At 59.7% G+C, this 24633-nt stretch overlaps 10 protein-coding genes across 10 annotated transcripts; 5 read left to right on the plus strand and 5 right to left on the minus strand.

Moving 5' to 3' along the window:
• Nucleotides 1-32: 32 nt before the first annotated feature.
• Nucleotides 33-1941, minus strand: GGTG_08357 (hypothetical protein). The gene is made up of 3 exons (XM_009226197.1): nucleotides 1613-1941; nucleotides 870-1450; nucleotides 33-772 (listed from the first exon to the last, which is right to left on the minus strand). The coding sequence occupies exons 1-3, from the start codon at nucleotides 1665-1667 to the stop codon at nucleotides 476-478; spliced, it is 933 nt and encodes a 310-aa protein (XP_009224461.1). The 5' UTR covers nucleotides 1668-1941; the 3' UTR covers nucleotides 33-475.
• Nucleotides 1942-3129: 1188 nt separating this feature from the next.
• Nucleotides 3130-5329, plus strand: GGTG_08358 (hypothetical protein). Its single transcript, XM_009226198.1, has 5 exons — nucleotides 3130-3717; nucleotides 3799-3903; nucleotides 4012-4394; nucleotides 4459-4526; nucleotides 4624-5329. The coding sequence occupies exons 1-5, from the start codon at nucleotides 3529-3531 to the stop codon at nucleotides 5046-5048; spliced, it is 1170 nt and encodes a 389-aa protein (XP_009224462.1). The 5' UTR covers nucleotides 3130-3528; the 3' UTR covers nucleotides 5049-5329.
• GGTG_08359 (carboxy-cis,cis-muconate cyclase) lies at nucleotides 5148-7253 on the minus strand. The gene is made up of 3 exons (XM_009226199.1): nucleotides 6533-7253; nucleotides 6344-6452; nucleotides 5148-6287 (listed from the first exon to the last, which is right to left on the minus strand). Exons 1-3 carry the CDS (start codon nucleotides 6821-6823, stop codon nucleotides 5419-5421), a joined length of 1269 nt encoding a protein of 422 aa, XP_009224463.1. The 5' UTR covers nucleotides 6824-7253; the 3' UTR covers nucleotides 5148-5418.
• Nucleotides 7254-7415: 162 nt separating this feature from the next.
• GGTG_08360 (catechol 1,2-dioxygenase 1) lies at nucleotides 7416-9154 on the plus strand. The gene is made up of 2 exons (XM_009226200.1): nucleotides 7416-8190; nucleotides 8266-9154. The coding sequence occupies exons 1-2, from the start codon at nucleotides 7892-7894 to the stop codon at nucleotides 8912-8914; spliced, it is 948 nt and encodes a 315-aa protein (XP_009224464.1). The 5' UTR covers nucleotides 7416-7891; the 3' UTR covers nucleotides 8915-9154.
• Nucleotides 9155-9744: 590 nt separating this feature from the next.
• Nucleotides 9745-10521, minus strand: GGTG_08361 (hypothetical protein). Its single transcript, XM_009226201.1, has one exon. It carries the CDS (start codon nucleotides 10228-10230, stop codon nucleotides 9796-9798), a length of 435 nt encoding a protein of 144 aa, XP_009224465.1. The 5' UTR covers nucleotides 10231-10521; the 3' UTR covers nucleotides 9745-9795.
• Nucleotides 10522-10536: 15 nt separating this feature from the next.
• GGTG_08362 (hypothetical protein) lies at nucleotides 10537-11549 on the plus strand (the record flags this gene model as incomplete). Its single annotated transcript, XM_009226202.1, has 3 exons — nucleotides 10537-10543; nucleotides 11108-11261; nucleotides 11450-11549. The coding sequence occupies 3 exons, from the start codon at nucleotides 10537-10539 to the stop codon at nucleotides 11547-11549; spliced, it is 261 nt and encodes an 86-aa protein (XP_009224466.1).
• Nucleotides 11550-11880: 331 nt separating this feature from the next.
• GGTG_08363 (NADH-ubiquinone oxidoreductase 30.4 kDa subunit) lies at nucleotides 11881-13357 on the minus strand. The gene is made up of 2 exons (XM_009226203.1): nucleotides 12626-13357; nucleotides 11881-12534 (listed from the first exon to the last, which is right to left on the minus strand). The coding sequence occupies exons 1-2, from the start codon at nucleotides 12990-12992 to the stop codon at nucleotides 12026-12028; spliced, it is 876 nt and encodes a 291-aa protein (XP_009224467.1). The 5' UTR covers nucleotides 12993-13357; the 3' UTR covers nucleotides 11881-12025.
• A 579-nt stretch (nucleotides 13358-13936) lies between these two features.
• GGTG_08364 (hypothetical protein) lies at nucleotides 13937-20189 on the plus strand (the record flags this gene model as incomplete). The annotated part of the gene is made up of 5 exons (XM_009226204.1): nucleotides 13937-13980; nucleotides 14107-14286; nucleotides 14371-16184; nucleotides 17565-19331; nucleotides 19381-20189. 5 exons carry the CDS (start codon nucleotides 13937-13939, stop codon nucleotides 20187-20189), a joined length of 4614 nt encoding a protein of 1537 aa, XP_009224468.1.
• A 140-nt stretch (nucleotides 20190-20329) lies between these two features.
• GGTG_08365 (hypothetical protein) lies at nucleotides 20330-24217 on the minus strand. Its single transcript, XM_009226205.1, has one exon. The coding sequence runs from the start codon at nucleotides 23297-23299 to the stop codon at nucleotides 22292-22294; it is 1008 nt and encodes a 335-aa protein (XP_009224469.1). The 5' UTR covers nucleotides 23300-24217; the 3' UTR covers nucleotides 20330-22291.
• GGTG_08366 (hypothetical protein) lies at nucleotides 23973-24498 on the plus strand (the record flags this gene model as incomplete). Its single annotated transcript, XM_009226206.1, has 1 exon — nucleotides 23973-24498. One exon carries the CDS (start codon nucleotides 23973-23975, stop codon nucleotides 24159-24161), a length of 189 nt encoding a protein of 62 aa, XP_009224470.1. The 3' UTR covers nucleotides 24162-24498.
• Nucleotides 24499-24633: the final 135 nt, after the last annotated feature.

Below are 24633 nucleotides of genomic sequence, written 5' to 3' on the forward strand. Positions count from 1 at the left end.
TCAAAAAATCCCGCCAAATAAATGTATCGCTACCCGCACCTCCATTAGTGGGTCTATGGCAAACTGTGGCAAATGGAGGCGCGGGTAGCGATACATTGATTTGGCGGAATTTTTTATGGTGAAAAATGTAACTGAGTACTGGCTGAATCAGGAAGGATCCACCGCACTAAAGTTTGTGATCCTTGGGACCGTAGACGACAAAGATATTGAAATTCAGAAGAGCGTGTCCCTCTTTGGTCTCCCCCCTGTCTTGACGTAGCCATTGTGGAGAAGGGATGCGTCATCGTGGGAGCACAGGTCAATTCCCCTACCACCCACCCCGTTGCCCGAGCACACATGTTAGCTAGCACCTTCGGCGGCACGAGCCGTCATGCAACGGCTGAGGTGGCTGGTGCAGACCCAAATTTGCACACGAGGGGGATTCTTCATAATTTTTTCTTTGTTTCTGCTGGGAACATTCGTCCGTTCTCTCTACCTACTCGTACGAGGACCGCATGCCCTTGTCGGCCACCTTCTGCATGAACTTGAGCTCCTCCGCCATGGCCGTGGTGTCCGCGGAGATGGGCATGCGCGGCGGGTAGAGGGCCTCGAGCTTGACGTCGCGCACGTCGATGTCGCCCTCGGCGATCTTTTGCACCTCGATCACGTCGCCGTTGCCGCGGACCTCGAGCGTCAGCGCGTCCATCATGACGGCCACCACCTCTTCCGCCGTCAGCGCCGGGTCGTCCTTGCCCAGCCGGTCCTTGCAGTGGTCCTGATCGAACAGCGGGGTCTGAGGGGGATGGGTTGTGGTGTGTGTGTGTGTGTTGTGTTAGTGGAACATTAGTCTGCTTCTCCATAGTCTACTCCTCCAGGGATCTCTCACGTACCCGGACGGCAGCCGGGCAAATGGCCGAGCTCCGCACGCCGATGAGCTGCTTCAGCCCCTGCAGCGACTTGACGACGCTGAGGACGGCGGCCTTTGACGAGAAGTACAGCGGCGTCTGGATCGAGTGGAGGTAGGCGCCGGCGCTGACGACCCAGAGGATGGCGCCCTTTACCTCGCGGTTCTGTGTCCAGTAGTCGAGCGCCATTTGGGCCAGCCGGATGGGCGCCATAGTGTTGACGGCAAACGTCTTCCAGATGCCGCCGTCGGCCGCGTCCTCGGCCAGGGGCGAGACGCCCGGCGGGTTCCAAAACGCCGACGTCGGCGGCTCGTAGATCCCCGCCCCGTTGACCAGGATGTCGATCCGGCCGAACTTTGCGAGCGTCTCGTCCCACAGCGCCGTCAGCTGCGCCCAGTCGGCCACGTCGGTCTGCCGGAACGCGGCCGAGGCGCCACTCGTGCCGGCCGGCGCGGGGTGCGGGTACTTGGCCACCGTGGCCTCGGCCTCGGGCCGCAGCTTCAGGTCGGCGAACATGACGGAGCAGCCGGCCTCGAGGAGGCGCTGCGCCATGACGTGGTTGATGCCTGCTCTAGTCAGGGGCGCAGTAAAACGGCCAGTATGTCAACATTGATAATCTGTCACACGTGGGACCGCGGGAGAGCAACGTTCGCAAAAGGCGGGGAATTCCAGCCGCCATAAGCAATCTATGTAAGTAGCAGGGTAGGGTTTCATTTTTCGCTGCTTACCGGACCCCGCCCCTGTCACCAAGGCGATCTTGCCCTTCACGTCGTAGTCAGTCATGACTTTTTGCAGTCTGTCTATTCCGCGGAAACAGGACGGGTGGGGGGCCGAGAGTGAGACTTGGCGATTATTCAGCCGGTAGTGTGTTTGAAAAGGAAGAAGGCCAGGCAGAGAAACAAAATCAAGAAAACAAGATCGAGGGGGGCTATACAAAAGGCGCTGGCCTCGAGCTCAAATACACCCTTGGACCACGGAGATATGATTTAATACCCCGCGACCTCTACGTGGCTAACAGCACCTCATTGTGGGTTCAACATCAACAGCCAACGTCGGGATCCGCACCTTGTCGGATGAGGGGGTGGTCTACCACCGCTTGGCTTATGGGATGATGCCCGACCCTGGCCCAACTGTGGGTTGCGGTACGGCGCGGGTGAGCCCCCCTGTTCGGGGATGGGGGCCATGTAGACCTTGTCGATATGTTTCTAGCCTTTTCTCTTACTCGTAATTCTCACTTTGGGCCAATAACCGGCTCTCACCACGTGGCGCGCTCGTCTGGCTGCGCTGAGGCAAGGCCAGCCGACTAGCAGCTGTCGAGTCCTATCTGATCCGCGGCCGGGTGGGTACCGTCTGCGAGGGAAACAAAGAGGAAAACCCACCTACCAACAAGGGGTTTGAGACAGGAGGAAGCCCACAACAACCGGCGGTATGTAATTTTTTCAATTTTCACGGCCAAATAGCCCGGTTGACCCTACCTACCGTTGCCACTTGTACTACTGTTTTCTCCGTTTCCCTACTTTATCGTGACAGAAATTCACGCCAAAACGGCCAACACAGGGCCGAACTGGGGTCATGTACTGGTTCTATCTATTTTGCAGTAAAAAGACATAGCCGGGGTAGCCCCTGCTGAGTCAAGAGCCCCTGCTAGTATGTGGGTTTTTTCTTTGTTTCCCTCGCAGATAGTAGCCTCTGGCAGGGGTACTGCAAATGTGTTTCCCCACCTAAACTCTACCTCTCCCAACACAATTGCACCAGCACCAAAACCGAACAATATGCCCGCGCACCACTCTACACCGAAAAGAATACGCGTTCAAGGGATTTGTGATTATCTTGATGCAAAAGGCACTACTTATAGCCACAATGACGTTTTTCGCTTTGCCGGATCATAGATGCAGAGGGCAAAATGGCTGCAGATTGAATGGGCTACTTTTTTTGTGGTGTGGGGAATAAATTTTGCAGTCCGGCTTTCTTTCCGGGCATCGTGCCACCCACCCAGCAGCCGACATGACACACGCAGCGCACATTAGCACGGGGGCCGCTGGATGCCGGCCGGCACAGTTCCCAGGGATCACAAACTGTACGGTAGATCTTGGTGGTACATCAGTTTGGCTTGGTTTTCTAAGGAAGAAAATGTATCTTGCATCCACCGCACTAGGGTTTGTGATCCCTGGGACCTGTAGGTAGGTGGTGGGTGGGCTCCTGCTCATCAGCCCACCCCCAATTTCGTTTTTTTTTTGATCCTTCACTGTTGCCTCCTTTCGCCATACCTGGGGTTGACTCAGCCCCTAATGTTGGGTAAAGGAGGACCGGCGCGACTTGATACTCCGTACCCTCTTGGCCCAGGTAGGTGTGGAATAAAATATGCCTTGGGGACAAGGTCCTCCCCGGCGTGCCATGCTCTTGCTCTCGAGCTGTCCCGCGTCTCCTTCGCTCGATTCGTCTTGCTCCTAGCTCCGTCCGAGGGAAATAGGGTGCGTACGATAGGCTTTTCTAGAGTGGTCGTATATTTTACTTTGTCCGCAGCGAGCACCAACACCTAGTCACGACATCGCTCTCGGAGCCGAACCCGGAACTGAGTCAGCACAGGGAGGCGGCCCGTCCCGTCGACTAGCCTCTGGCGGTCGCAGAACCCCTTCTTCGTCCAATGTTTCGCACCAACGGCGAAGGCGACGATGCCTGGAACACGATCGAGCCCGAAGGCCTGGCCATGGCGCTGATTGTCAGCAGCGGGCTCTTCGCCGGCCTCACCACAATCATCATGGCCATGCGCGTCTACATAAGGGTGGTCAAGCGGAATTTCGGGACGGACGACTGGATGATGGTTGGCGGATATGTGAGTTCTCCATGCGCTGGGCTCCTCCGTCCTTTGGCAAGACGGGGAAGAGACTGACAAAGGATCGAGATGCTGGTCTAGTTCGCAACTCTTGGTCAGGACATCATCACCATCTACGGGGCGTATTGGGGCCTGGGGACGCGTGACGCCCACCTGCTGAGGCTGAACCAGATGCACGGGAAAATGGTACGTGATGGATATCCGCGCGACCCTGGGAGGGAATGGGGTGTAGAAAACAGAACCTGGAGTAGGATACGGATTCAGGGGACGCTAACACAACCAAAATAACAATAGTCGCTCCTCATATGGCAGTTATTGTACGCCCTCAGCCTGTCCCTCGTCAAGGGCAGCATCTGCGTGACGCTGATGCGCATCGCCACGGCGCCCAAGTACATGATGATCCTCAAGTCGCTCGTCGTCTTCTCCTTCACGCTCAGCGGCGTCGGCGCCATCGTGCTCTTCATCCAGTGCCGCCCGCTCAAGTCGTACTGGGACGAGCGGGTCCCGGGGACCTGCATCCCGCCCGTGTTCCTGACGGTGTTGTCGGTGGCGGCGTCGGTGGTCAACGTCCTGACCGACTTCACCGTCGCCCTGATACCTTTTTTCCTGCTGCGAGACGTGCAGATGCGGCCGCGCGTCAAGTTTTACATCCGGGCCATCCTGGCCATGGGACTCTTGTACGTTGTTTGTCTCTGAGAAATCTCTCCTTCCGCCCAACAGCTGACACGGGGTTACTCGCAGGGCCGGTGTCGCCAGTATAGTCCGCGTCCCGTTTACCAACGCGTACTCGAACCCAAACGACCTTCTTTGTAAGTCAGACCTTGAAACAACGAAAGTCTTCCAAGCAGATGCACGCACACACTCTCTCCACTGGTCATAACTAACTGAGACACGCAAAAACACCAGACAACACTGGCAACATCGTCCTCTGGACCATCATCGAGTGCGGCCTCGGCGTCACCGCCGGCTCGCTCCCGACGCTGCGGGCCTTCTTCAAGAAGCTGGCCAAGAACTACAGCTCGGGCGGCGACAAGTGGGCGGGCGGCAGCGGGCCCGGCGGCGGTCGGCAGGGGAGCCGCGGCCTCGTCACCATCGGGCAGATCAAGGGCCGTCACAACCCCGTCTACGACACGGAGCTGCAGGTCACCGTCGTCGCCATGGACGACCTCGGCCACCGCCGGGGCGCCGCCGACGACGCCAAGGATGGAGGAGGAGACAGCGGCGGCGACGACTCGGAGAGCACCCGTCGCATCATCAGGGTCACCAAGGACGTGCGCCAGACCGTCGAGCCGGACGCGGAGGCGTCCAAGGGTACAAAGTCGCCTGTATGATGGGGAATGGGATCAGGCGTTGAACCGTGAGATGGGAGAGAGACAACAGTACAGTCTTCCCGCGTACAAAGAGCTGCAGCACTTGGAATACTCGTTACAGGACACGATTTTAGAACGGCATGCGCCATATATGAGTTTAGAGACATTTACATGGAATATAGATACCTCGAAACGACCCCTGCGGAAGTGGTCGTCAATTCTTGGTGTGCCGGACACCTCGATCGTCGCGTGGCGCTGCAGCACTTGGATATCCCAATCTCGGCTACGAGCAACTCCTGCACGTCAATTCCGTGAGTGACAATGCAGCCGTTCTCCTAGCGCCGCCAGGCCCATGCTATTCACATACATATTTGTATATACATCCCCTCCCCTAGTCGTACCAGATGGCGTTCATGCCAAAGCCGGGCTCGGGGATGCGCAGACGGGCGACGCGGGCCAGGAACTCGCCCTCCCAGCGGAACATCTCGACCCAGCCCTGCTCGTCGTCCGTCATGGCGACCCACTCGTCGGACCAGGGGCAGGGCCGGACGGCGTTGCTGTGGCCGCCGCTGGTCGGGGTCGGGTTGAGGCACAGCTGGGCCTCGATGTTGCCCTGGTCGCCCAGCCGGAAGGCGGCCATGTATCCGGTGAGGCCAAAGTCGTTGGAGCGCGCGCTGGCAAACAGGTAGCGGCCCGAGGCCGAGACCTCGCACACGTCGGAGCGGTACAGGCCCTTGCCCGTGGCCGGGTCGCGGCGGGGCATGCCCGGCGGCACGAGCGGGAAGGAGCGGTGGGTGAAGACGGGCATGGCGGTGGCCGGGTCGACGACGTATTCGCAGACGCGGTTGCCGGCCTCCATGAGCGCGTACAGGTAGCGGCCCGACGGGTGCATGGCCACCCAGCGCGGGTGGTCGCCCGGGTCCGGGGCCTCGACGGAGCCGACGAGCTCGAGCGTGGCCGGGTTCGCGGACCCAGGGTTGTGGCGGCGGTGGACCCAGAGGCGGTTGGCGCTCAGGTCGGCCGAGTAGAGGAAGGTCTCGGTGGGCGGGTCAAAGACCATGCCGTGGATGCCCGTCTCGCCCACCAGGTAGGGGTAATTCTGCACGTTCTCGGCCAGCCGGCCCGTCTCGGTCACGCTGAAGACGTTGCCGTAGCCGGCGTGCGGCTTGTAGAAGGGGTTGCAGTAGACGGCGTAGGGCGGCTTGGTGGCCGGGAGCAGGAAGATGGCCCGCGTGTTAGTGTCGGGCGAATTTGCCTTTGCTGTTCGGGGTGTTAGTCTGTTGTTTGCTATTTGAGGGGCTATCCAGGCAACGCACCATCTCCGCCCATGGGATGCGAGACCTCATGCACAATCTCGGTCGGGCTCTTGACTGCAAAGCTGGACCACTTCTTCATGGCGGCGCCGTATATGTTTTTCCTGGCATGCTATGCAGCCCAGCGTTTTTGTTAGCATCATGTCCTGGTGTTACAAAACAAAAAAAGAGGCCAGCCATCATGACACGTACATCGAAATTCATCCATGATATTGGTTCGTCGTGCGGAATCTCGGTCTTCTTGACCAGCTTGAGCTCGAGCTTCTCGTCGTCAAACTGCACCGTGAAGATGGCGCCAGGAGGCGTCCAAGTGCCAATCATCAAGTGGTGGAGGGGCATTTTGCCGCGCGGGGAGCTGTGCCTTGCCGAGCTGGGCTGAGAGAGGTGAGCTTTTGCTGGGGCGCAGCTGCCGAGCTGCCGTTTCGTCAGGCCGGCCAACAGTAGGCTGGGCTTCGCAATACAGCCTCTGCGGGCAAACGACATAAAAAATGAAAAGGGGTAAAGTCGTACGATGGCAGAGTTTCGCCAGTCAGCCAGTCGGCCTCGGGTTTATCTTGCAACCGCGCAGGCAGGGAGCTGTCTTCTTTTGATGCTGGGGTACGTGGCAAAAGTCACAGCAGGGAAGCTTGCGCGGGATCTCGCAGCGGCATACAGCCCAGCTTTCAGGGGTGGCCGGCAGCAATTGGCAATTGGGGTCGGGCAACATGGCTAGTAGCGATTGGATTCTCTGGTAGTGGCATCGATATAGCTGGACCAATTGAGGCATCAATTCAAGCTAGTTTGGGTACACATTTGATCGCTTACAGCCATCGAAATGGCAGTGCCTGCGATAGGACCTGAGGAAACCGCCCGACGCTAATTGGCAGCTAATTCCGCTCGTTACCAGCGCCCTGTGCTGGGGGTTTTGTCTTTTGTCCCTTCAGCTGACTCGCCTCAACCCAACGGCAACTGCAGCTGGAGTCGAGGCGCCATGGGCTAAATATTCCCCCGCGGCACGTGGCCCCGGCTGCTCTAATTCCCCGTACTATGGCCTGGCACGCACTGGCACTGGCGCGGCTAGCCATTGGATCGTCCTCAACGGCGCGCGGGGTAAATGGGAAACGGGAAATGGGAAGTGCTGCAGTCGCAACCTTCTGGGTCTGACGCTGCCGTGACGGTCGGCCAGCCTCAACCGGGCCTATCACGTCGTGCGCATTTCCCAGCATTGGTTTTCCGCCTTTAGGTAGCCCGATCTTCGTTGCGGAGAGATGGAGCTGCCACCAAGAGCAAGGGTAATCATGGTTCCGGGCTCCATCCAGCGGCGTTGCCGCGACCAAGGCCGGCCGGGACAAAGATAATACCCCAGCCGGCCATGCCTGCCTGTGCCTGACACCAGAGCCGAGCTGTGGGCAAGCTGTAGACAAGTATATATTGGCCAAAGAGACAAAGCTCGCTCGACGTGAATCATTTCTGTTCCATCTTCATTCTCTCCATCATCCCTACTCGCCACCGTCTGTTCTCATCTGCTGTGCTGTCCATATCATACATACCATAGTCCTCGCCTCCCACACAATGGCCTCCAACGGCGACTCCAAGCCCGCGGCCAACGGCACCGCGCCGGCGCACCGCTTCGACCCCAACTTCACAAAGCATGTCCTGGAAACCATGGGCCCCAAGACCACGGAGCGGAACCGCGTCGTGCTCAGCGCCCTCATCAGGCATCTGCACGACTTCACCAGGGAGGTCGAGCTGACCATCGACGAGTGGATGGCTGCCGTCGCCTTCGTCAACGACGTCGGCCGCATCTACGGCGAGAGCGGCAACACCCGCAACGAGTCGCACCGCATCTGCGACATTCTCGGTCTGGAGTCGTAAGTTTCTTGCCTTGCTCCACATCTTGTCCTCCGCCTTGCCATTCCTCTTTGTTAACCCCGGAAACCACTTAGCCTCGTCGACGAGATCGCCCACAAGGTCATGTCAGAGAACGACGTCGACCCCACCTCGTCCTCCATCCTGGGCCCCTTCTGGTCGCCTAACGCGCCCTTCCGCGAGATGGGAGACGCCATCTTCCAGGACGGCGTGCCCACCGGAGGCCGCGTCGCCAAGATGCACGGCGTCATCACCGACATGGAGACGGGCAAGGCCCTGCCCGGAGCCATCTTCGACATCTGGCAGGCCTCGGCCAACGGCAAGTACGATTTCCAGGACCCGGAGAACCAGACGCCCAACAACCTGCGCGGCAAGGTCCGCGCCGATGAGAATGGCCGCTACTGCCTCTACGTCCTGCACCCGACCGCCTACTCGCTGCCCCGCGACGGCCCGTCCTGGCAGCTGCTGTCCATGATGGACCGCCACCCCATGAGGCCCGCCCACATCCACATCATGGTCTCCAAGGACGGCTACCAGACATGCACCACCCAGCTCTACCCCAAGGACGACCCCTGGCTGGCCACCGACACCGTCTTTGCCGTCAAGGACGACCTCGTCGTCGACTTTAAGCCCCTCGAGGGCGACTCCAAGGCCACCCTGGAGCTCGAGTACAACATTGTCCTGCCGCCCAAGAGCCTCATTGCTCGCCAGCGCCAGAAGCTGTAGACGGTTCGCGGCGAATTCAAGTTGCTTTCCTTTTTTGTACAGCCCCTTTACGCCTTTCACGAATAAGCTTGGTATATAGGACGAAGCATGGGAGTGACAGATGACGAGTCTGTATTGTATATACCCAGAGGTCGACTGTGTCAATTATCTCCAAGTCACCAAAAAACACTGTGTCATTTCGCGTCCATCTCATGTCCAAACTGTTGAGCTCAATTGAAAAGAAACCCGCGCCATAATGTGCATGTGTGTAGAGATAACTTCCAAGTTGCCATGTGCACAAAAATGCCGACTCTCTCCTTAACATGTAAAAGGATCCAAAGAGTAGAAACAAAAGGGTATCTGAAAAATGCAAGTAATGCGTTGCCAAATCTTGCGACGATGAATAACCCAAAGGATGGTTAGTAAGTGTCATAAAAGTCATATCCCCCAACTCCAGGAGCCCAGCGCATTTAAAACAGGTACCCAAATAAACAAAAGAATATGGGATCGTTGACTAAAAAAGAAAAGAGAAACAGAGACAGTATCTTAGTGCTTGTTGACAGCAGTCTTGCAATGGTTGGTGGCGATGTAGTTGACGCCGTGAACATAGTTGACGTGGTGAATGTAGTTGATATTGTGGCTGTTCTGAAGCGGCGGGACCGATATCTAGTAGACCGATGCTGTGTTTTAATCTTGAACAGTGCTTCTAGAAACAGCATGGGTGGCAGCCTAGTTCACTTTGAGTCTGTCATGTTGCGTATGACTGACGATTGCCTCGCAAGGAGTATGGATGTGGCGCAGTGGTGGCAGCCAGAGCGGCTGTGACAGGACATGTGGCAATGACCAACAACCTCTTGCTCGATTTGTCATGTCTTGTCTGTCGGCAGTCGTCACAGCCACCCCTACTGGCCCGACGTGCCCTGCTCGCCGGCACCGCCGCTGCTGCCCAGATGCACCTGGATGGACCTCAGGAAGCCCCTGATTCGGGCGCGGGTCGACGACGACTTCTTGTCCTGCTCGCCGCCAGCGTCCGACGAGGAGGGACCGCCGTGGCTGTGGTGCTTGACGGCGGCGGCACCCTTCAGGTCATCCTCATCATCATCATCATCATCATCATCGCTGTTGTCGCCACTGCTGCTGCTGCCGTCGCCGTAGGTGTGGTGGAACTGCTTCATGGCGATGGCGCGGATGGCGTCGTGGAACTCGATGTCCTCGTCGTACGGGAGCAGGGGGTCGCGCATGCTGTTGAGGCGCTGCTCCAGCTCCTTGACGAGCGCCTCGGGGATCTCGGCAGAGTCCCGGGCCGCGTTCTGCGAGACGTTGCCGACGGAGAACATTGTGGGTGATGATGTGTGCCTCTGATAGCCTTGAGCTGTTCTGGTGGTTCTTGTGTGGTGGAGATAGTTGCTGGTCTCGTGTGGTGGTTGCTTTGTTCTGAAGAGGCAAGTCTCGCTCCTTGAGAGATCTTGTCTTGTAGATGGTGACGGCGATGTCTTGAGGGCAAGGCTCTTATTGGTACTTTTCTGCTCTTGTAGGCTTGACCTCTTTGTATTCCGGTGATGTTTTGCTGTAAGCTATTCGGTTCTTGATGTCGAGAAGATAGGCCAGAGACTGTAGTGATGTGCTGGAGATGGCAGTATGTGATGTACGGTAAGTGTGTGTCGAGGTGCAGGAGAGAATGGAAGATGAGCGCTCCAGGAGCAGAACTAGTGCCTACTATATACACCAACAGGCAGCCCATCTCCGAAGGTTTCAGCGGGGCCGTTGGGGCACCCGCTGCGCAAAGTTCCCCGACATGGTGGAGAGTTGAACGGGCGGCGGGTGGTTGGGAAGAACGACATGGAAAAACACCGCGGCCCGTGGCGGCTCTGCAGCGGTCGGCCCAGCCGCCTGGGGCCCAAAAAGCTAAAAAGAGGCGTCACCCATCTCCGTCCGTCCGCCGGGTTCAGGTTGGTGTAGGTTGGTGGTGTAGGTCACGGAATGATGTATGCATGTGAGACGCATTTTGCGCGCGGCGCGGCGCCCCCCAAGTGCCGAAGGGGGACGAATGGAAAAACAGAAGATCGAGGCGGCAAAACAAAACAGACGCCGACGGCAGGCTCACTTGCATATATCATGCATCTACTGCAGGCGAGTTCCTGCATGCTAGCGTCGCGGCCGAGTCCGTGCCAACAGCCTGGGCCGTCTGCTTCCATCTGACAGGAGAACTGGCAGTTGGGGAGGAGAAACATGTCAGCAAACGTCAGCTGGTAGCAGCCCCAGGGTTTAGCAGCGAACTAGGTTCTGGAGATCCGGGGACGGGGGACGTCGGGGATAGGCGTCGATGCGAGGTCGGCCGAGTTCAGACCGGTGGCCAGTGCACATTATGGTGTGTGAGTCCGCTGGATGTGGCGCGGGGATAGAGTATAGAGAACCACCCTTGGTTGAAGCTACAGGATGGGATGAAGCGTCTGACCCGGCGAGAAGGGGAACCAAAGATCTAGAACGGAGCATAGGCTCCAGGCTTTGGAAGGGCACGGATGCTCAGAGCCCAATTGAAGTTGACTCAGGCTTTAGCCTCCAGACTCTGAGGCTTGCAACAAGGTTAAGTATTGCCTTGGGTGCCATCCATCCAGTTCAGATCCAGATTCCGGGTACCACCACGGTTGACGGTTAGGGTGGCGTTAAGTTAGAGATCAGGCTGCCCCACTCCCCAGATCAAACGATCTGACGGCTATCTGAGCTTTGGGTCAACGGCACCCCTCAGATATCCCTCGGGAGGCCGCCAGGAAACGAGGCGTCGAACCCTCCTCCCCTGATAAGCTTGGTTTGGTGCTGCTGCTTCCGTGCCCGGGGATAGTGGTGTGGTCTAGGTGGTACGACATAAGCTCTGCGCCTTGGACCCCACGGTCCCCGGGGGGAGGTCCCGGGTTCGAGCCCCCGCGGGGGCTCCCCGGGACCTCCCTTACTACACATTCTTTTTTTTTTTGTCTTTCATGAAAATAAGCCTGTTCGCTAGGTTCAGGTAAAAAAAAAACACGCAACGAACAGCCCGACATTGGAGCTCCATTTCTCACAGGGGAAATATATACACGGTGGCAGACGCAAAATGGTTAATTGAGTCTTTTAGTTATTTTTTCCGGCCTTTCTCCTTTACTTTTTAGGCTCCTCCGGCTTCTCCTCCGGCTTGGGAGTTGGCAACTTAAAAGACTCGGGTTTCCTATCAACGCCTGCGCCGACCTGCTCCCAGGCGCTGGTGCCGCCCTCAAAGTTGCGGAATGCCTGCGTGAGCTCGAGGGGCTCCGTGACGATGCGCTTCTTCTCCTCGTCGTACCGGATCTCGGTGTAGCCGGTGAGGGGGAAGTCCTTGCGCAGCGGGTGGCCCTCGAAGCCGTAGTCTGTCATGATGCGGCGCAGGTCCGGGTGCCCGGCGAAGAAGACGCCAAACATGTCGTAGACCTCGCGCTCGTACCAGTTGGCGCCGTCGTACAGGCTCGTGACCGAGGGCACGGGGGAGGCCTCGTCGGCGTACGTCTTGACGCGGACGCGGGCGTTGTGGCGCACGCTGAGGAGGTTGTACACAATCTCGAACCGCTGGTCGCGCGTGGGGAAGTCGACGGCAGTGATGCTGCTGACCTGTGTGAACTCGGCCGAGGTGTTGTCTGGCGGCGGGGGAGCACCTCTACGTCAGGACACCAGCAATGATGGCGGGGAAGGGCCGCATCTTGTCCCAGGACGATAGTGCCTGCTTACATTTGAGGAAGGAAAAGACGGGGATGACGCCCGAGGGGCAGATGTAGATGGTCAACTCGTCCTTCCAGAGCGAGAACTGCTGGATGTACTTGGGTAGGCAGGTCATGAGCCAGTTGCCGTAGCGGTGCAGGTTCTCGGCCTTGGAGGCGTACTTGTCGGCCGGGTTGACCAGGGGTGCCTGGAGCACGCCCGTGACTGGGCGGGGGGCCTGCCTCAGGTTCGGCGCATCCTTGGGCACGACGACGTCACGGGCTGCCGTGGCCGAGAAGAGCCGCACGGCGGCCGGGGAGGAGGCGATGGCGTCGGTCCGTACGACCGGCCGCAGAGCCGAGGCGAGCGCCCTGCTCCTGCACACTTTGCTCGCCATGGCTGCGGGGGGGCGAGAGAGTCGGCCAATTGATAGGGTGGCAGGGCCTGTTTCTGGGGGGGCTGCGATGTTGTCGTCGGCGGCTTCGGTGCTCTATAGAACCGTCGAGGCCTCTTGAGGGAGTCCAGGCGATAGCAACCTCCCGCAGTCCTGAGGCCGAAATTCCGCGCTGCTCCAGTCTCGATGGTGGGGCATGCTGACCAATTAGGAGCCGCCAATTGCCCTTGCTGAAAGGTCGTTGAGAAGTCGGCACGCCCACCTCCAGCAGTTCGGGCAAGGAATACGAATAGGAAAAAGTATAAAAATATAAATCATAAAAGGAGTAAAAATATGAATAAAATAGGAATAATTATAGAAACGATAGTAGAAAAAATAAAAACAGGAAAGCTTACGGCACAAACCATTCGACTTAATCTCAAGGGCCAGCCAGAAAGACCCACCGCCTCTCTATTCGCCCAACCGTGACTTACCACGTGCAATCCAGGCCCGCTAACCCCGTTTGGGTTTGGCGGATTCTGATCGCGCCGTCTCTGGCAGGCTCTGTCTTTTCCATCTCGACAAACGACGCTCCCTTTGACCTCTCCCGCGCTCGTCATCTGGCAGCATCACCAAAAACCTTCGCATTTCGATAGACGCCGTCATCTCCCCGGCCCCAGCCACGCCAACAGCGCCCCGCCGCTCGCCACCGCGAAAACACAGTTTTAATCCTTCAGAGCTCCCCCGAGTCCCTTTCAAGGTTGGGCGACCTGGGTCTTGCGTTTGTTTCCATCTCGACAAGTAGCCTTTTGGTCCTTGCGTTCAGCCACCGCCGCCCACCTTCGGGTTCTTTCGCGTTGTTTCGTCTGCCCCGCGCAACGCAGAACCATACTCTTCAGCTCCTCTTCCACGGGGCAAAGCTCGCCGGTTGCTCTTTCCACCGCACCCATCCCCACCCAGCAGACACCATGGCGCCCCAAGACAGCTTTATCGATGAGGAGGAGGACACCTGGTAAGTTCGCATGGAGCTTGGTCCCGCGCACCACATCGCCTTGCGCTGCCGCCGGCGCGAGATTGCAATGTAGCTTCCAGCACACCATTGGGAGCGATGTGCCCCGCTGACCGCCACGAAACCCAGCCCTCTCTGCATCGAGCAGTTCGACCTCTCGGACCGAAACTTCAGGCCGTGCCCATGTGGCTATCAAATATGCCAGTTCTGCTTCAACAACATTAAGAGTAACATGAACGGGCTTTGCCCAGCATGCCGGAGACCTTACGACGAGAAGACCATTCAGTGGAAGGTGGTCACTACGGAGGAGTATGGCCCCCACCGCCTGATGCAACATGGCACGGCTTCTGCTTCTTTCTAGGGGACCCCCGCTGATCTGTTGTATCCTTTCAGAGTTGCCGAGTTTCGCGCCAACATCCAGAAGAACCAAAAGAAACGGGCCGCCGAGCAGCGCCAAAAGGAGGTGCAGAGGCGTGAAGCCGAAAAGGAGAATCGCAAAAACCTCGTTGGCGTTCGCGTGGTGCAAAAGAACCTCGTTTATGTGACAGGCCTGACCCCCACGGTCCGCGAGGACGAGCTCCTCAAGACTTTGCGCAAGCCCGAGTTCTTCGGCCAGTACGGAAACATCCAGAAGATATCGATTAGCAATCGGCGAAGCTCGGATGGCCAAAACCAGTCGCTTGGCATCTACGTCACGTTCGAGAAGAAGGAGGACGCGCAGCGCTGCATCCAGGCCGTTAACGGCTCTCAGAACGGTGACCGCGTCCTCAAAGCCCAGCTTGGTACGACCAAGTACTGCTCTGCTTGGTTGAGACATGAGCAGTGCTCCAACCGACAATGCATGTTCCTGCATGAACTCGGCGACGAGGAGGATAGCTACACGCGACAGGATCTGTCGTCGATGAACAGCATCCATACCCAACGTCCTTTGTCGAACGCTGGCGGCTCGTCATCTCGTGCGGCTTCCCGGCAGCAACAGCAGCCGACTCCGGCCCAAGCCAGCCAGGCACAGCAACCGCTGTCAGCTCAACCAATGGCCAGGAGTGTCAGCAAAGAAGGCTCCGACAACGGCGACTCGTCTGCTCTGCCATCGTCGGCGAACTGGGCTCGGAACCCTCAGGTTCGCAGCAGGAGGGGCAGTCATGCCACTAGCGGTGCCGCATCGAGCCCCGCCATTTCCATGTCTTTGCCTGTAACAGCCGAGGCCCCGCAAGAGGAGGCTATTGAGGAGAGCCCGAGTGATGAAGAGGAGGCAAGCGAGCCCCCTGCCCCGACTGTGCCAACGCCCGCACCCGAGACGAGCGCACCGACCGAGCCCTCCAAGCCAAGGGGTCTCCATGATGAGATCCTGCGTCGACTTGTCAAATCTATCCAGAAATGCCCGTTTCCATTTGTGGCAGTGGACCAGCAGAAGCTGGACGCGTTTCCCCCTCTCTTCGACAGTCGGGGTGGCGAGAAGCGACGTGCGATGAGGGAGGAGGAGAACGAGACGCGGGGTGCCGAGTCGGAAGAGTCGGCTGAGGCACAGGAGGCCTCGGAGGGCGAACCTGAGCAGGGTGGCAGCCTTGCCCTTGGTGGGGAGCCCGAGGACCGCGAGGTTGGCCACGACGGTCTTGCGTTCGATCAGCGCCGCCCTGCCACGCAACCACCCATTCAGAGGACCGGCACTGCCGAGGGCATCTTCGGCCCTGCCGTTGGATCGAACTACTCGTCGAACGTGGGAGCAGTCGGGGCTCGAGCCATGACGCCGCAGCAGCAGCAACTTTTCTCCCGCCCACAGGGAGCGTTTGTCGATCATCTGCCTCCCGGAATCACCACGGCCCAGTCCTCGCTGTTCCAGGGCCAAGGCCAGGCGCATAACCGCCAGGGCTCGAGGTACAGCTTCGCCAATGAGAACAGCGACACGAGCGGCTCGACCTCGGTGAAGCTGGCCGCGAACCCGAGGGCCATGGCGCAGCAGTCGTCCATGATGCCTTCATCGTCGTCGTTCCATTCGCAGCAGGCCAACCAGTATTACGCCACTTCAATCTCTGGACCGCCGCCTGGGCTGAAGTCGACGGGGACGCCGCCGAACCTGTTTGGGCAGGGGCACGGTTTTGGTGCCTCTGCGTTCGGTGGCGGGTCCTCCAAGGACTCCAACGATCTGTTGCAAACGCTGATGCGCGGGCGCGGTGGCCAAGGTGCCCCGGCCCACGACGCAGGAAAGCGTGAGTACATGTTTCATTCATTTTCTAACCAGTTTCCTCCCTCACCTGCGTCGTCTACCCCGGCTCCTGCTCCTGGCCTCTTGGCATCGCTCTACGGGAATCAGCCCGGGGCCTTCCAAGACTTTGGGTCAAAGCAGAAGAAGAAGGGGAAGAAGCACAGACATGCTAACACTTCCTCCTCTGGGGGAGGTGGGTTAGTAGATCTTGCGGACCCGAGTATCCTGCAGGCGCGGATGCAGCACCAGACCAATGCCAATGTCGGACAGGGAATGTTCGGGGGGCAGTCGCAAGGTGGGTACAACCCCATGATGTACAACCAGGGGTACAACCGGGGGTGGTAGTCGGGGGAGGCGAGCATCTACAGCATCGCAATACCCAGCACACACTGCTTTTTGTTTGATGGGCAGTTATGTATGATTTCTTTCGGCCCTGTTCTGTTTCTACGACCTTTCGCTTCCTTTGCGCTCTGTTTTCTTGTTTCTGGGCGGGGGCCAATTTCCATCAAGGAGAGCGCCTCTCCCTCGTCACACATCTACTTATTTTATTACTCCCTTGATTCCCATCCCACCCTCCCCCACTACCCAGCATCACGGATACGAGCACGAGACCAGACTACACAAAGGATCTTTGCATTTACCATCTTATTTTCTGCTTTGTTTTCATTTTGAGCGAGCATCGCAAGGTCCTAGCCCCCGGGCGAGGGGGCTTGGTTTGCAAGGCGTCTTGGGCTTTTCTGGGGCACGAGAGGAGCATCAAGGATGGCGTTGGGTGGTGTCGCAGAACCACGACTTCTACGACAAATCCTCCTCGTTTCCCCGGCATCGGGATTTCCTTCAAGAAAGCATTGAGCAACAGGAGAAAAGAAGACACGACCCTCCCAACATCGCATTTCATGGCAGCACGATTTCGATCATAAAAAAAAAAACGGTCACGCAGGCAAGCCATCATCGTCTTCCTCGAGGGTATCATTTGTACGTTAACACGCCGGGCCCAGCTTTCATCCTAGAGGGCGAGGCCACTGGGCGGCCTGTGGTTCTGTTCGACAAGAGAAATATACTATAGTTCTTCTTCAAGAACGGCCGACAAAAAGAAATGGGCTCGCGAAGCTGCCCCGTTTGATGCCCTGGGAAGACGGTGGTGGTGGAGTTACTCTGGCCTGCCTGTGCCGTGTGTCTCCTTTTCCCCGCTCGTATCTGTTACACGACGCTGCCCCCCGGATGTATATACTTGCCTATCTGTGGTGTGCTCTGCTGTGGTGCGACGCTTGGCTTTCTCCGACTACCCGGGCGCTCATTAGGTTCCTGGCCTGGTCAGGCGTGGCTTGGCAGATACTTTCTGCACGTCGGCGGAACACTAAAGGCTAACAGTTTCTCTCAGCAGAAGAAGACCTTTCGGCTCTTGATGAGGCGGTCACGAGTAATATCGAGGCCATCATATCGGATGAGTCGAGCGAGACGGCCGTGCTACCACCGCCGGGAAATCTTGGAAGCACCGCCGGCCGCTCAGGGACACCATCTGTGCCCCCCGGATTCGGCCTTGTCGCTGCCCCAACGCAACCTGCACAGACGCCCACCAAGCCCGCATTGCCGGTTTCTCTGGCACCCACCCCGACCCGGCAGCCGGCTTCGGCCGCCGTCACGCCGTCGAAGAGGTCGGGCACCGAGGCCAAGAAGAACATCAAGGCGTTGGCTGTCGAGAGCGGCCTCACCAAGGACATCGCAGCACAGTCTTCCAAGTCGACCAAATCAAAGACGGTACTGCAGGAGGAGGACTTTCCTGCGCTGGACGCCGTCAAACCTGCAGCTGTCTCGCAGCCCGCCGTTCCTCCTGTGCCTGTCAGTTCCAAATCAGCAGCAGCCAAGTCGGTGGCCAAGAAGGGCGCCGCACCGGCCGAGACACCGTCAACTTCGAGCCCCAGCACTGCAGTCACTCCTGGCAAGAAACAGACGCCGGGCATACTGAACGTGGGCGCTGCGACCAGGGCCACGGTTCAACCTCGCCCCACCGACTCGACCACGGCTACCGCGTCCGAGAAGTCGGGGGCGGCAGTCGACTCGGCATCTGCCTTCCCGGCACTCCCGACGCCGACTACTGCGGCTTTCCCCTCGCCCTCACCTGTTGTCCGAACGGCGCCTAAAACCCTTCGGGTTGTGTCGACTCCAAAGGGCGAGGCGCCTCCTCCAATGACGGCAGCTGCCGCTCTCGCGGCCGCGTCGGCCACTTCTGGCCGGTCCTCGGCGCTGTCGTCACATCGTCCTGGGACGCCGCATAGCGAGTTCATCTCGGATACGGCCTCGATAGTGTCGGGCAGTATTACCACGTCGCGGCCCAACTCGCCGCCCCCGGCCTCCAGGATAGGGTCAGCGGCGGTTCGCTCCACTACCAAGAGCCAGCAGCGCAAACAACGCAAGCAGGCCACCAAGCTGGAGTCGGCCGCCCTGATTTCGTCCAGCACCCAGCCGACTCCTGTGCCCGAGGCTGAGGAGCCTGTGATCGCGCCCATCATTGGGCGCAAGAAGAAGCAGAAGAAGGAGAAGGCAGCCAGCAGCTCGCCGACCCCTGTCGAGACCCGATCGGCTACTCCCGCTTCGCCACAGGTTCCGGCGAAGGAGGACATGGAAAAGGAGGAGAGTGGCAAGAATGGGCCCATCAAGGACGTGGACGTAGGGGAGCAGGCGCCTCCGACGCTGCAGAAGCAACAGCCTGCCAGTAACGACAAATCGAGCAAGCAGAGCAAAGCGACCGAGAACGGAAAAGGCAAGGGCAAAGAAAAGGAACAGGGAAAGGATACGCCAGCGTCGCCCGCCCATGCGGCTGAGGAGACGCCAGAGAAAGAGCCGTCCTTGGACGATGCAAAGACAGCATCTGGGAAGGTGGCGCCTACCCCGGCGTCGACCTTGCACGAACTTGAGGAGATAGGGCTCATCGGGGACGCGTCCAGGATCAAATTTCTGGAACCCATTATTGGTATTGGCCATAAGCCTGATCGGGCCGACGCAGCAGCTGCAGCCGCCGCAGCAGCAGCCGCCGCCGCCGCCGCCGCCGCCGCCGCTGCTGCTGCTGCTGCCACGTCCAAGGACAGCTCTGGGTCAACAAAGTCGATCGTGAACGACGAGGATCACGCGGCGCTACTTGGGGGGGCAGGTGGTACGCAAGGTGATGGACGGAGTTCGGGTCCTGCTGACGCCCAACGGAGACTGCGTGCGCAACCTCACGGAGGAGGAGGAGAACCGGTTCCTGGAGCTTCAGGAGTCCCTCGCGGCGACTGTGGGCACGCCGGCGTTTTACACGCACCCGCGACACGAGGCCACGGGCGGCTTCAGCCTGATAAAGGGCAGAGCGGTGCCCAACGGACCGCCGTCCTTTTTCCCGCCGCCGCGCGGGTCGTACGCGACAGACCCGGTTGGGAAGATCCAGCGCGAGGAGGCCATCTACTACATCAACCAGTACGTGCTGCCCAAGCTGAACCTGGGGGCGTCCAACCTCGGCCTGCCGGCGCAGTGGAAGGGCAACGGGGCCGGGCCGGGGCCGGCAGGGACGGGGGCGAGCATCCACCCCGACGGCAGCATCAACGCGTCGGCGAGCACCAGCCTCTCGGCCATCATGCCGTGGATCTACAGCTCGTCGGCCGGTGGGCCTGTGGACCCCATCGAGCCGTGGTCGGGCGAGGGGCCGGACGAGGCGCTGCTCTCGTCGCTCGCCGACGCCGGCGCGGTGCATCCGCATCATCACCACCACAACCACCACCACCAACACCACGCCGCGGGGCCGTCAGGGCTGTCGTCGTCGGCACCGGCACCGACGTCGTCATCGCCGCCGCCGGCAACGAGCGGCAGCCGGACGCTCGGCAACGTGCCGCTCATGAGCGTCGAGGACGCCGAGAAGGCGCTCCAGCTGGCGCGGCGCGAGACGGAGAAGCTCGAAAAGTCGCTGAGCCAGGTCATAAGGAAGAACCGACGGCTGCTCGTGGGCGGCGGCGGCGGCGGCGGCGGGCCGGCGAGTTGACTAGCTCCCGCGCCGCGCCTCGGCGCCCGCGCGGGCCAGGCCGTGCTCTTGGCCGTCTGGGCCGCCGTCGCGGCGCTCGGGGACGTGATTGGGTTCACGGGCGACGTGGCGCTCGCTGCGTTTGGCGTCTTTGTGGGCGCTCTAGATTGGGTTGGGGCTGTTTACTGAACGGAGGGTCTCCCTTTACTGCATGACCTTTTGTTATTTTTTCTACTCTTTTTTGCTCGGGAAACGGCATCGCTCCGACTTTATTCCTTTCGGTTTTGTTATCTGGGGGCTTGTGCGACTCGGGAGACTTGTATCCCTGGCTGGTGTATATGACTACGACTGTATGAGTATGAGTACAAGGCGTACATGTTTTTCCCCCCTTGTTCTCTCTCACCTCTCTGATAAACGGTATGGTCTTTTGCTACCCCATTACAAGACGGTGGTCGGGCTCCGGGACTAGAACAAAAATAGGCTAGAGACTCCGGCACGCGTTGTGTTTTTGTTCACTTTTTTCTTCATTCCCTTCTCGGTATGTCTGCTCGTTACCACATATCCTGCACCTGGTATGGGCTGTTTGTGGATGGCAGCGCGCGCGTTGTGGCCGGAATTCTGATAGGGGTATGCGCTTCATGTATATTTATTTGCCCTGGTGTCAACAGCGGAAGTCTTCTTTGCCGGCGGGATCACGGCATAAACATCAGTTGTGAAGCAGGACATGAAGGCGGCGCGTGATGACTGTGCACGTCACCACACAAAAGATGTCTTGTGGTGGGTATTGGGCCTGCTCCCTACACCCCCCCTCTTAGGGCTGCCCTTGGCTATGCAGGGCCAGCCTTTTGTTCTTGGACTAAGATGCCTCCGCGCCGGTCCTCCACAGCCATCCATTCTCTCATATTTGGCCTTTTGCCATGGACTTGTTGCGTGAATGACACAGTGCTGTCAACCAGGAACAACAACCCCGGCCCTGACGTTGGTTTGATTACCAATCAAAATCGCAGAGCCATTGACGACTTTCCCAATCGGGGAAGCAAATAAATTCTGTTGAGACGCACCTTGGCCATTTTACCTTGGGCTTTCTATAATCTCGCATTTTATTCCCCCTCGGCTGCGCACTCCCCAAAAACACAGTTCGTCCCGCATAGGCTCAAATGTCGCCCCCTCCAAAGTCGTCAGGGCCGCCGCTCTGGGTCTGGGCTCTGATGCTCCCGCTCGCCACCCTGGGCCTCCTGGGCCTGTATCGGGACGTCGCCCAGCCGCTTCTTCTCTCCCTCATCAAACACCCCGACGTCGACGTCGTCGTCGTCGCCACACCGGCCCCCGCTGCCGCAAACGCATCCTCGGGCCTGTTCGGCGCCCTCGACGCGCGGCGCACCTGGTACGGCCTCGACAAGCACCTCCCCGTCCCCGCGGGCCGCGTCGCGCAGCTGGTGCGGCACGCGCTGCAGGCCACACCCAGCGCCTTCAACTCGGAGCCCGGGCGCGCCCTGGTGCTGCTCGGCGCCGAGCACGACCGGCTGTGGGACGCCGTGGCGGCGGCGCGGCGGGCCGTTGTGCCGGCCGAGCAGTGGGAGGCGTCAGCGGCGGGGAAGCTGGCGGCGCACCGCGCGGCGGCCGGGACGGTGCTGTTTTTTGTCGACAGGGGGGTGGTGGGGAGGTGGGCGGCCGACGTGCCGGCGCACGCGGCGTCGTTCCCCCGCTGGGCGGCCGAGTCGGGCGGCATGCTGCAGCTGGCGGTGTGGGCGGCGCTGGCGGCCGAGGGGGTCGGGGCGAACCTGCAGCACTTTAACGGCGCGGTCGGCGAGGTCGTCGCCAAGGAGGAGGGGTGGGGCGTGCGGCCGGGCTGGGAGGCGACGGCGCAGCTGGTGTTTGGTGGGCGTGTAGGGGACACGCCGCCGCCCAAGGGGAAGATCCCGATGGGGGAGAAGCTTGTGGTGCGCGGGGAGGTGGTCTGGAGGCGCGGGGAAGGGGTGTGTTTGATTTGCAACCTTTTTTTTTTTTTTTTTTTTTTTGGCATAAGCATTCTATATCGTGTCACGTTAGATTCCCAACATGCGTCCATCTCTCCATCACCCCCTGATAACCAGCCCTCCATTACTTACAGCTCTCCCTTCCCTTCAAAAAACAGCCAGCGGCTTGTCGAGCCCGGACTCGCTCGTCCGCGACGTCAGCCTGACCTCCTCGGGCACCGTCGCGGGGAAGCCCAGGACGGCGAGCTTGCCCTGGACCTGGTTCTCGGCCTTGCAGTCGCTCAGGCAGTTGGTGGGCGGGTTGGCCACCTCGGTCGCGTCCCCGCCCGTGACGGCGCCCATACGGCCGCCGCTGGCCACGTCCCAGACGGCCACGCCGCCGCAGTAGTCCTTGGTCTCGGACAGGCCCAGCGCGTTTGCAAAGTCGGGCCCGCACCCGGGCTGCGCCACCCGCCGCGCGACCTGGGAGCTGTCGCGCAGCACCAACGCGGCGCGGTCGTCGCGCCCGATGTTGACGCGCGGGCTCACGCGCACGCAGGCGTCCCCCGGGGGTCCCGTCTGCTCCGACGCGCACCCGCCGCCCAGGTACTTGCCCAGGTCGGCGCGGAAGGTCGGGTTGTCGTAGTGGAAGGCGCCGGGGGCCAGGGTGTGCACGAAGCGGGTGCTGGCGTTGTCGGCGCGCTCGGGCTCCGCCTGGAAGATGCCGCCCTGGGCGCAGTCCTTGGCGCTGATGGAGACGGACAGGCCCGGGCCGGACCGGCTGAGCTTGAGGACCTCGTCGCGAAGCTCGACCGAGATGGCCGACGTCAGGCTCAGGCCCCGGTGGTCGGGCACGCGGCTGGCCCAGACGGGCGTGTAGCGCCCGCCCGTCATGTCGCCGACGTTGTCGCCCTTGCCGACAAAGGCCCAGTCGTAGACGGCGAACGTGGCCGGGTCGACCTTGAACTCGAGGAACTTGCCCTGCACCTTGAAGACGTCGGCCGACTTGTAGTCGATGTCACCCCCGAACCGGCCGTCCCGCGGGCCCTGACTGACGCCCAGGACCGTCCAGCTGCCGCCCTCGCAGAACTTGCTGCTCGCGGCCGCGGCGGGGGCGGCGAGGGCCAGGAGGCTGGTCAGCGCCAGGGCGAAGGAGGTGTTCTTGCTTGGTGCCATGGTGGGGAGAAGACTGTGTCGAATGCCGGGGAAAAAAAAAAGGGAGTGGCAAAGATGGCTCAGTTCTCTGTGAGGTAAAGAAGGAGGATGAAGAGAAGAGCCGGGAGCGGTGGTCTCTTGCAACAACAATATCACGAACTGGCCGAGACCGCCGTATTTATGACCGCGAGAGCCCCCGTCCCGTCCTCGTCAGCGCGAACTGCCAAAGCAGGCCAAGGCGGCCTTCGGGCTCCAAACCCTCCACCATCACAGAATGGACAACAAATCCGGTATAAACTCTTGACTTGGCTTCAGGTCTTGGCAGCAACTACAGCCGCGAAGGACATGGAGCTGCCATCCCATATCGGGAAGGCGACGGAAGGCGATGGACGGCGGGGGCCATTATGTAGATTCGCCCGAACGTGGTTGCAGCATGGGACGGGACTGGAGGAGAGAGGTGAGGGCATCCCGGCCCGCAGCCGTTGCGAACGGATGGTTGGTCGGATGGAGGGGAGGGGTCGGCGAGGAGGGGGGGCATGGGGGATGAAAGCTTGATGTTCTTTAGAACGCACTGCTTATAAATGAAGCGGTACTGCCACCTTCTGCACCCGCCCCGTTTTCCCGTTTATACTTGCCCTGGCCCGCCCTGACGCCGGGCCGTGCCACGGAGACGTCCAACCAGAGACGGGCTAATATGCGCGCGTTGATTACACATCGCGAGTCCTGCGGCGGCCAGAACCCACCGCGAGGTGACGTGCCACCCCGGCCGGGCCAAGGCGGTGGGATCCAAATCCCGAGAGGAGGAGGGTCTCTTCCGGAAGAGGAGGAGATGGGCAAGGCGATGGGGAATCAGAAAAAAAATAGCAAGAGGAAAGATTACTGAGCAAGGAGAAGAGAAGGCGCTTTCCTCGATCAAAAAACCAAAAGCTAAGCGACGGCACAGCCACACAACCCGAACCCGCATTGGAAGGCCCCCCTTGTCAATAGGAAGCTAATTTCCCCGAAGCTTATCTGTGCTTGGCGGGCTTTTGAGGCATGAAAGACCAGCCCTTTGGGTTTTTCGCATCGGGTGTCAACAGCGATCATTTTGCGCGGGGAATTTGGCGAGCTGGGCGAGTGGCTTAGGATATCCAGTCCGTGGGGGGAGGGGGAGGGGGAGGAACTGGGTTGTCACGTGAATACCACGTGCATGTGTGTCTGGCTTTTTTGGAAGTGTTGTAGTGCGTTGATTATTTTTTGGCCAACGTGATCAGAAGTTTGTATGCGGGTGTTTCTGTGCCCCTGAGTGCAGCTGTGATGTCAGCCTGCATGCCAAGATGGAAGGACGGCACTGTTGCTGAAACAAGCCTACTGTC

The sequence above is a fragment of the Gaeumannomyces tritici genome (assembly GCF_000145635.1).
Source record: "Gaeumannomyces tritici R3-111a-1 unplaced genomic scaffold supercont2.4, whole genome shotgun sequence".
NCBI lineage: Eukaryota > Fungi > Ascomycota > Sordariomycetes > Magnaporthales > Magnaporthaceae > Gaeumannomyces > Gaeumannomyces tritici.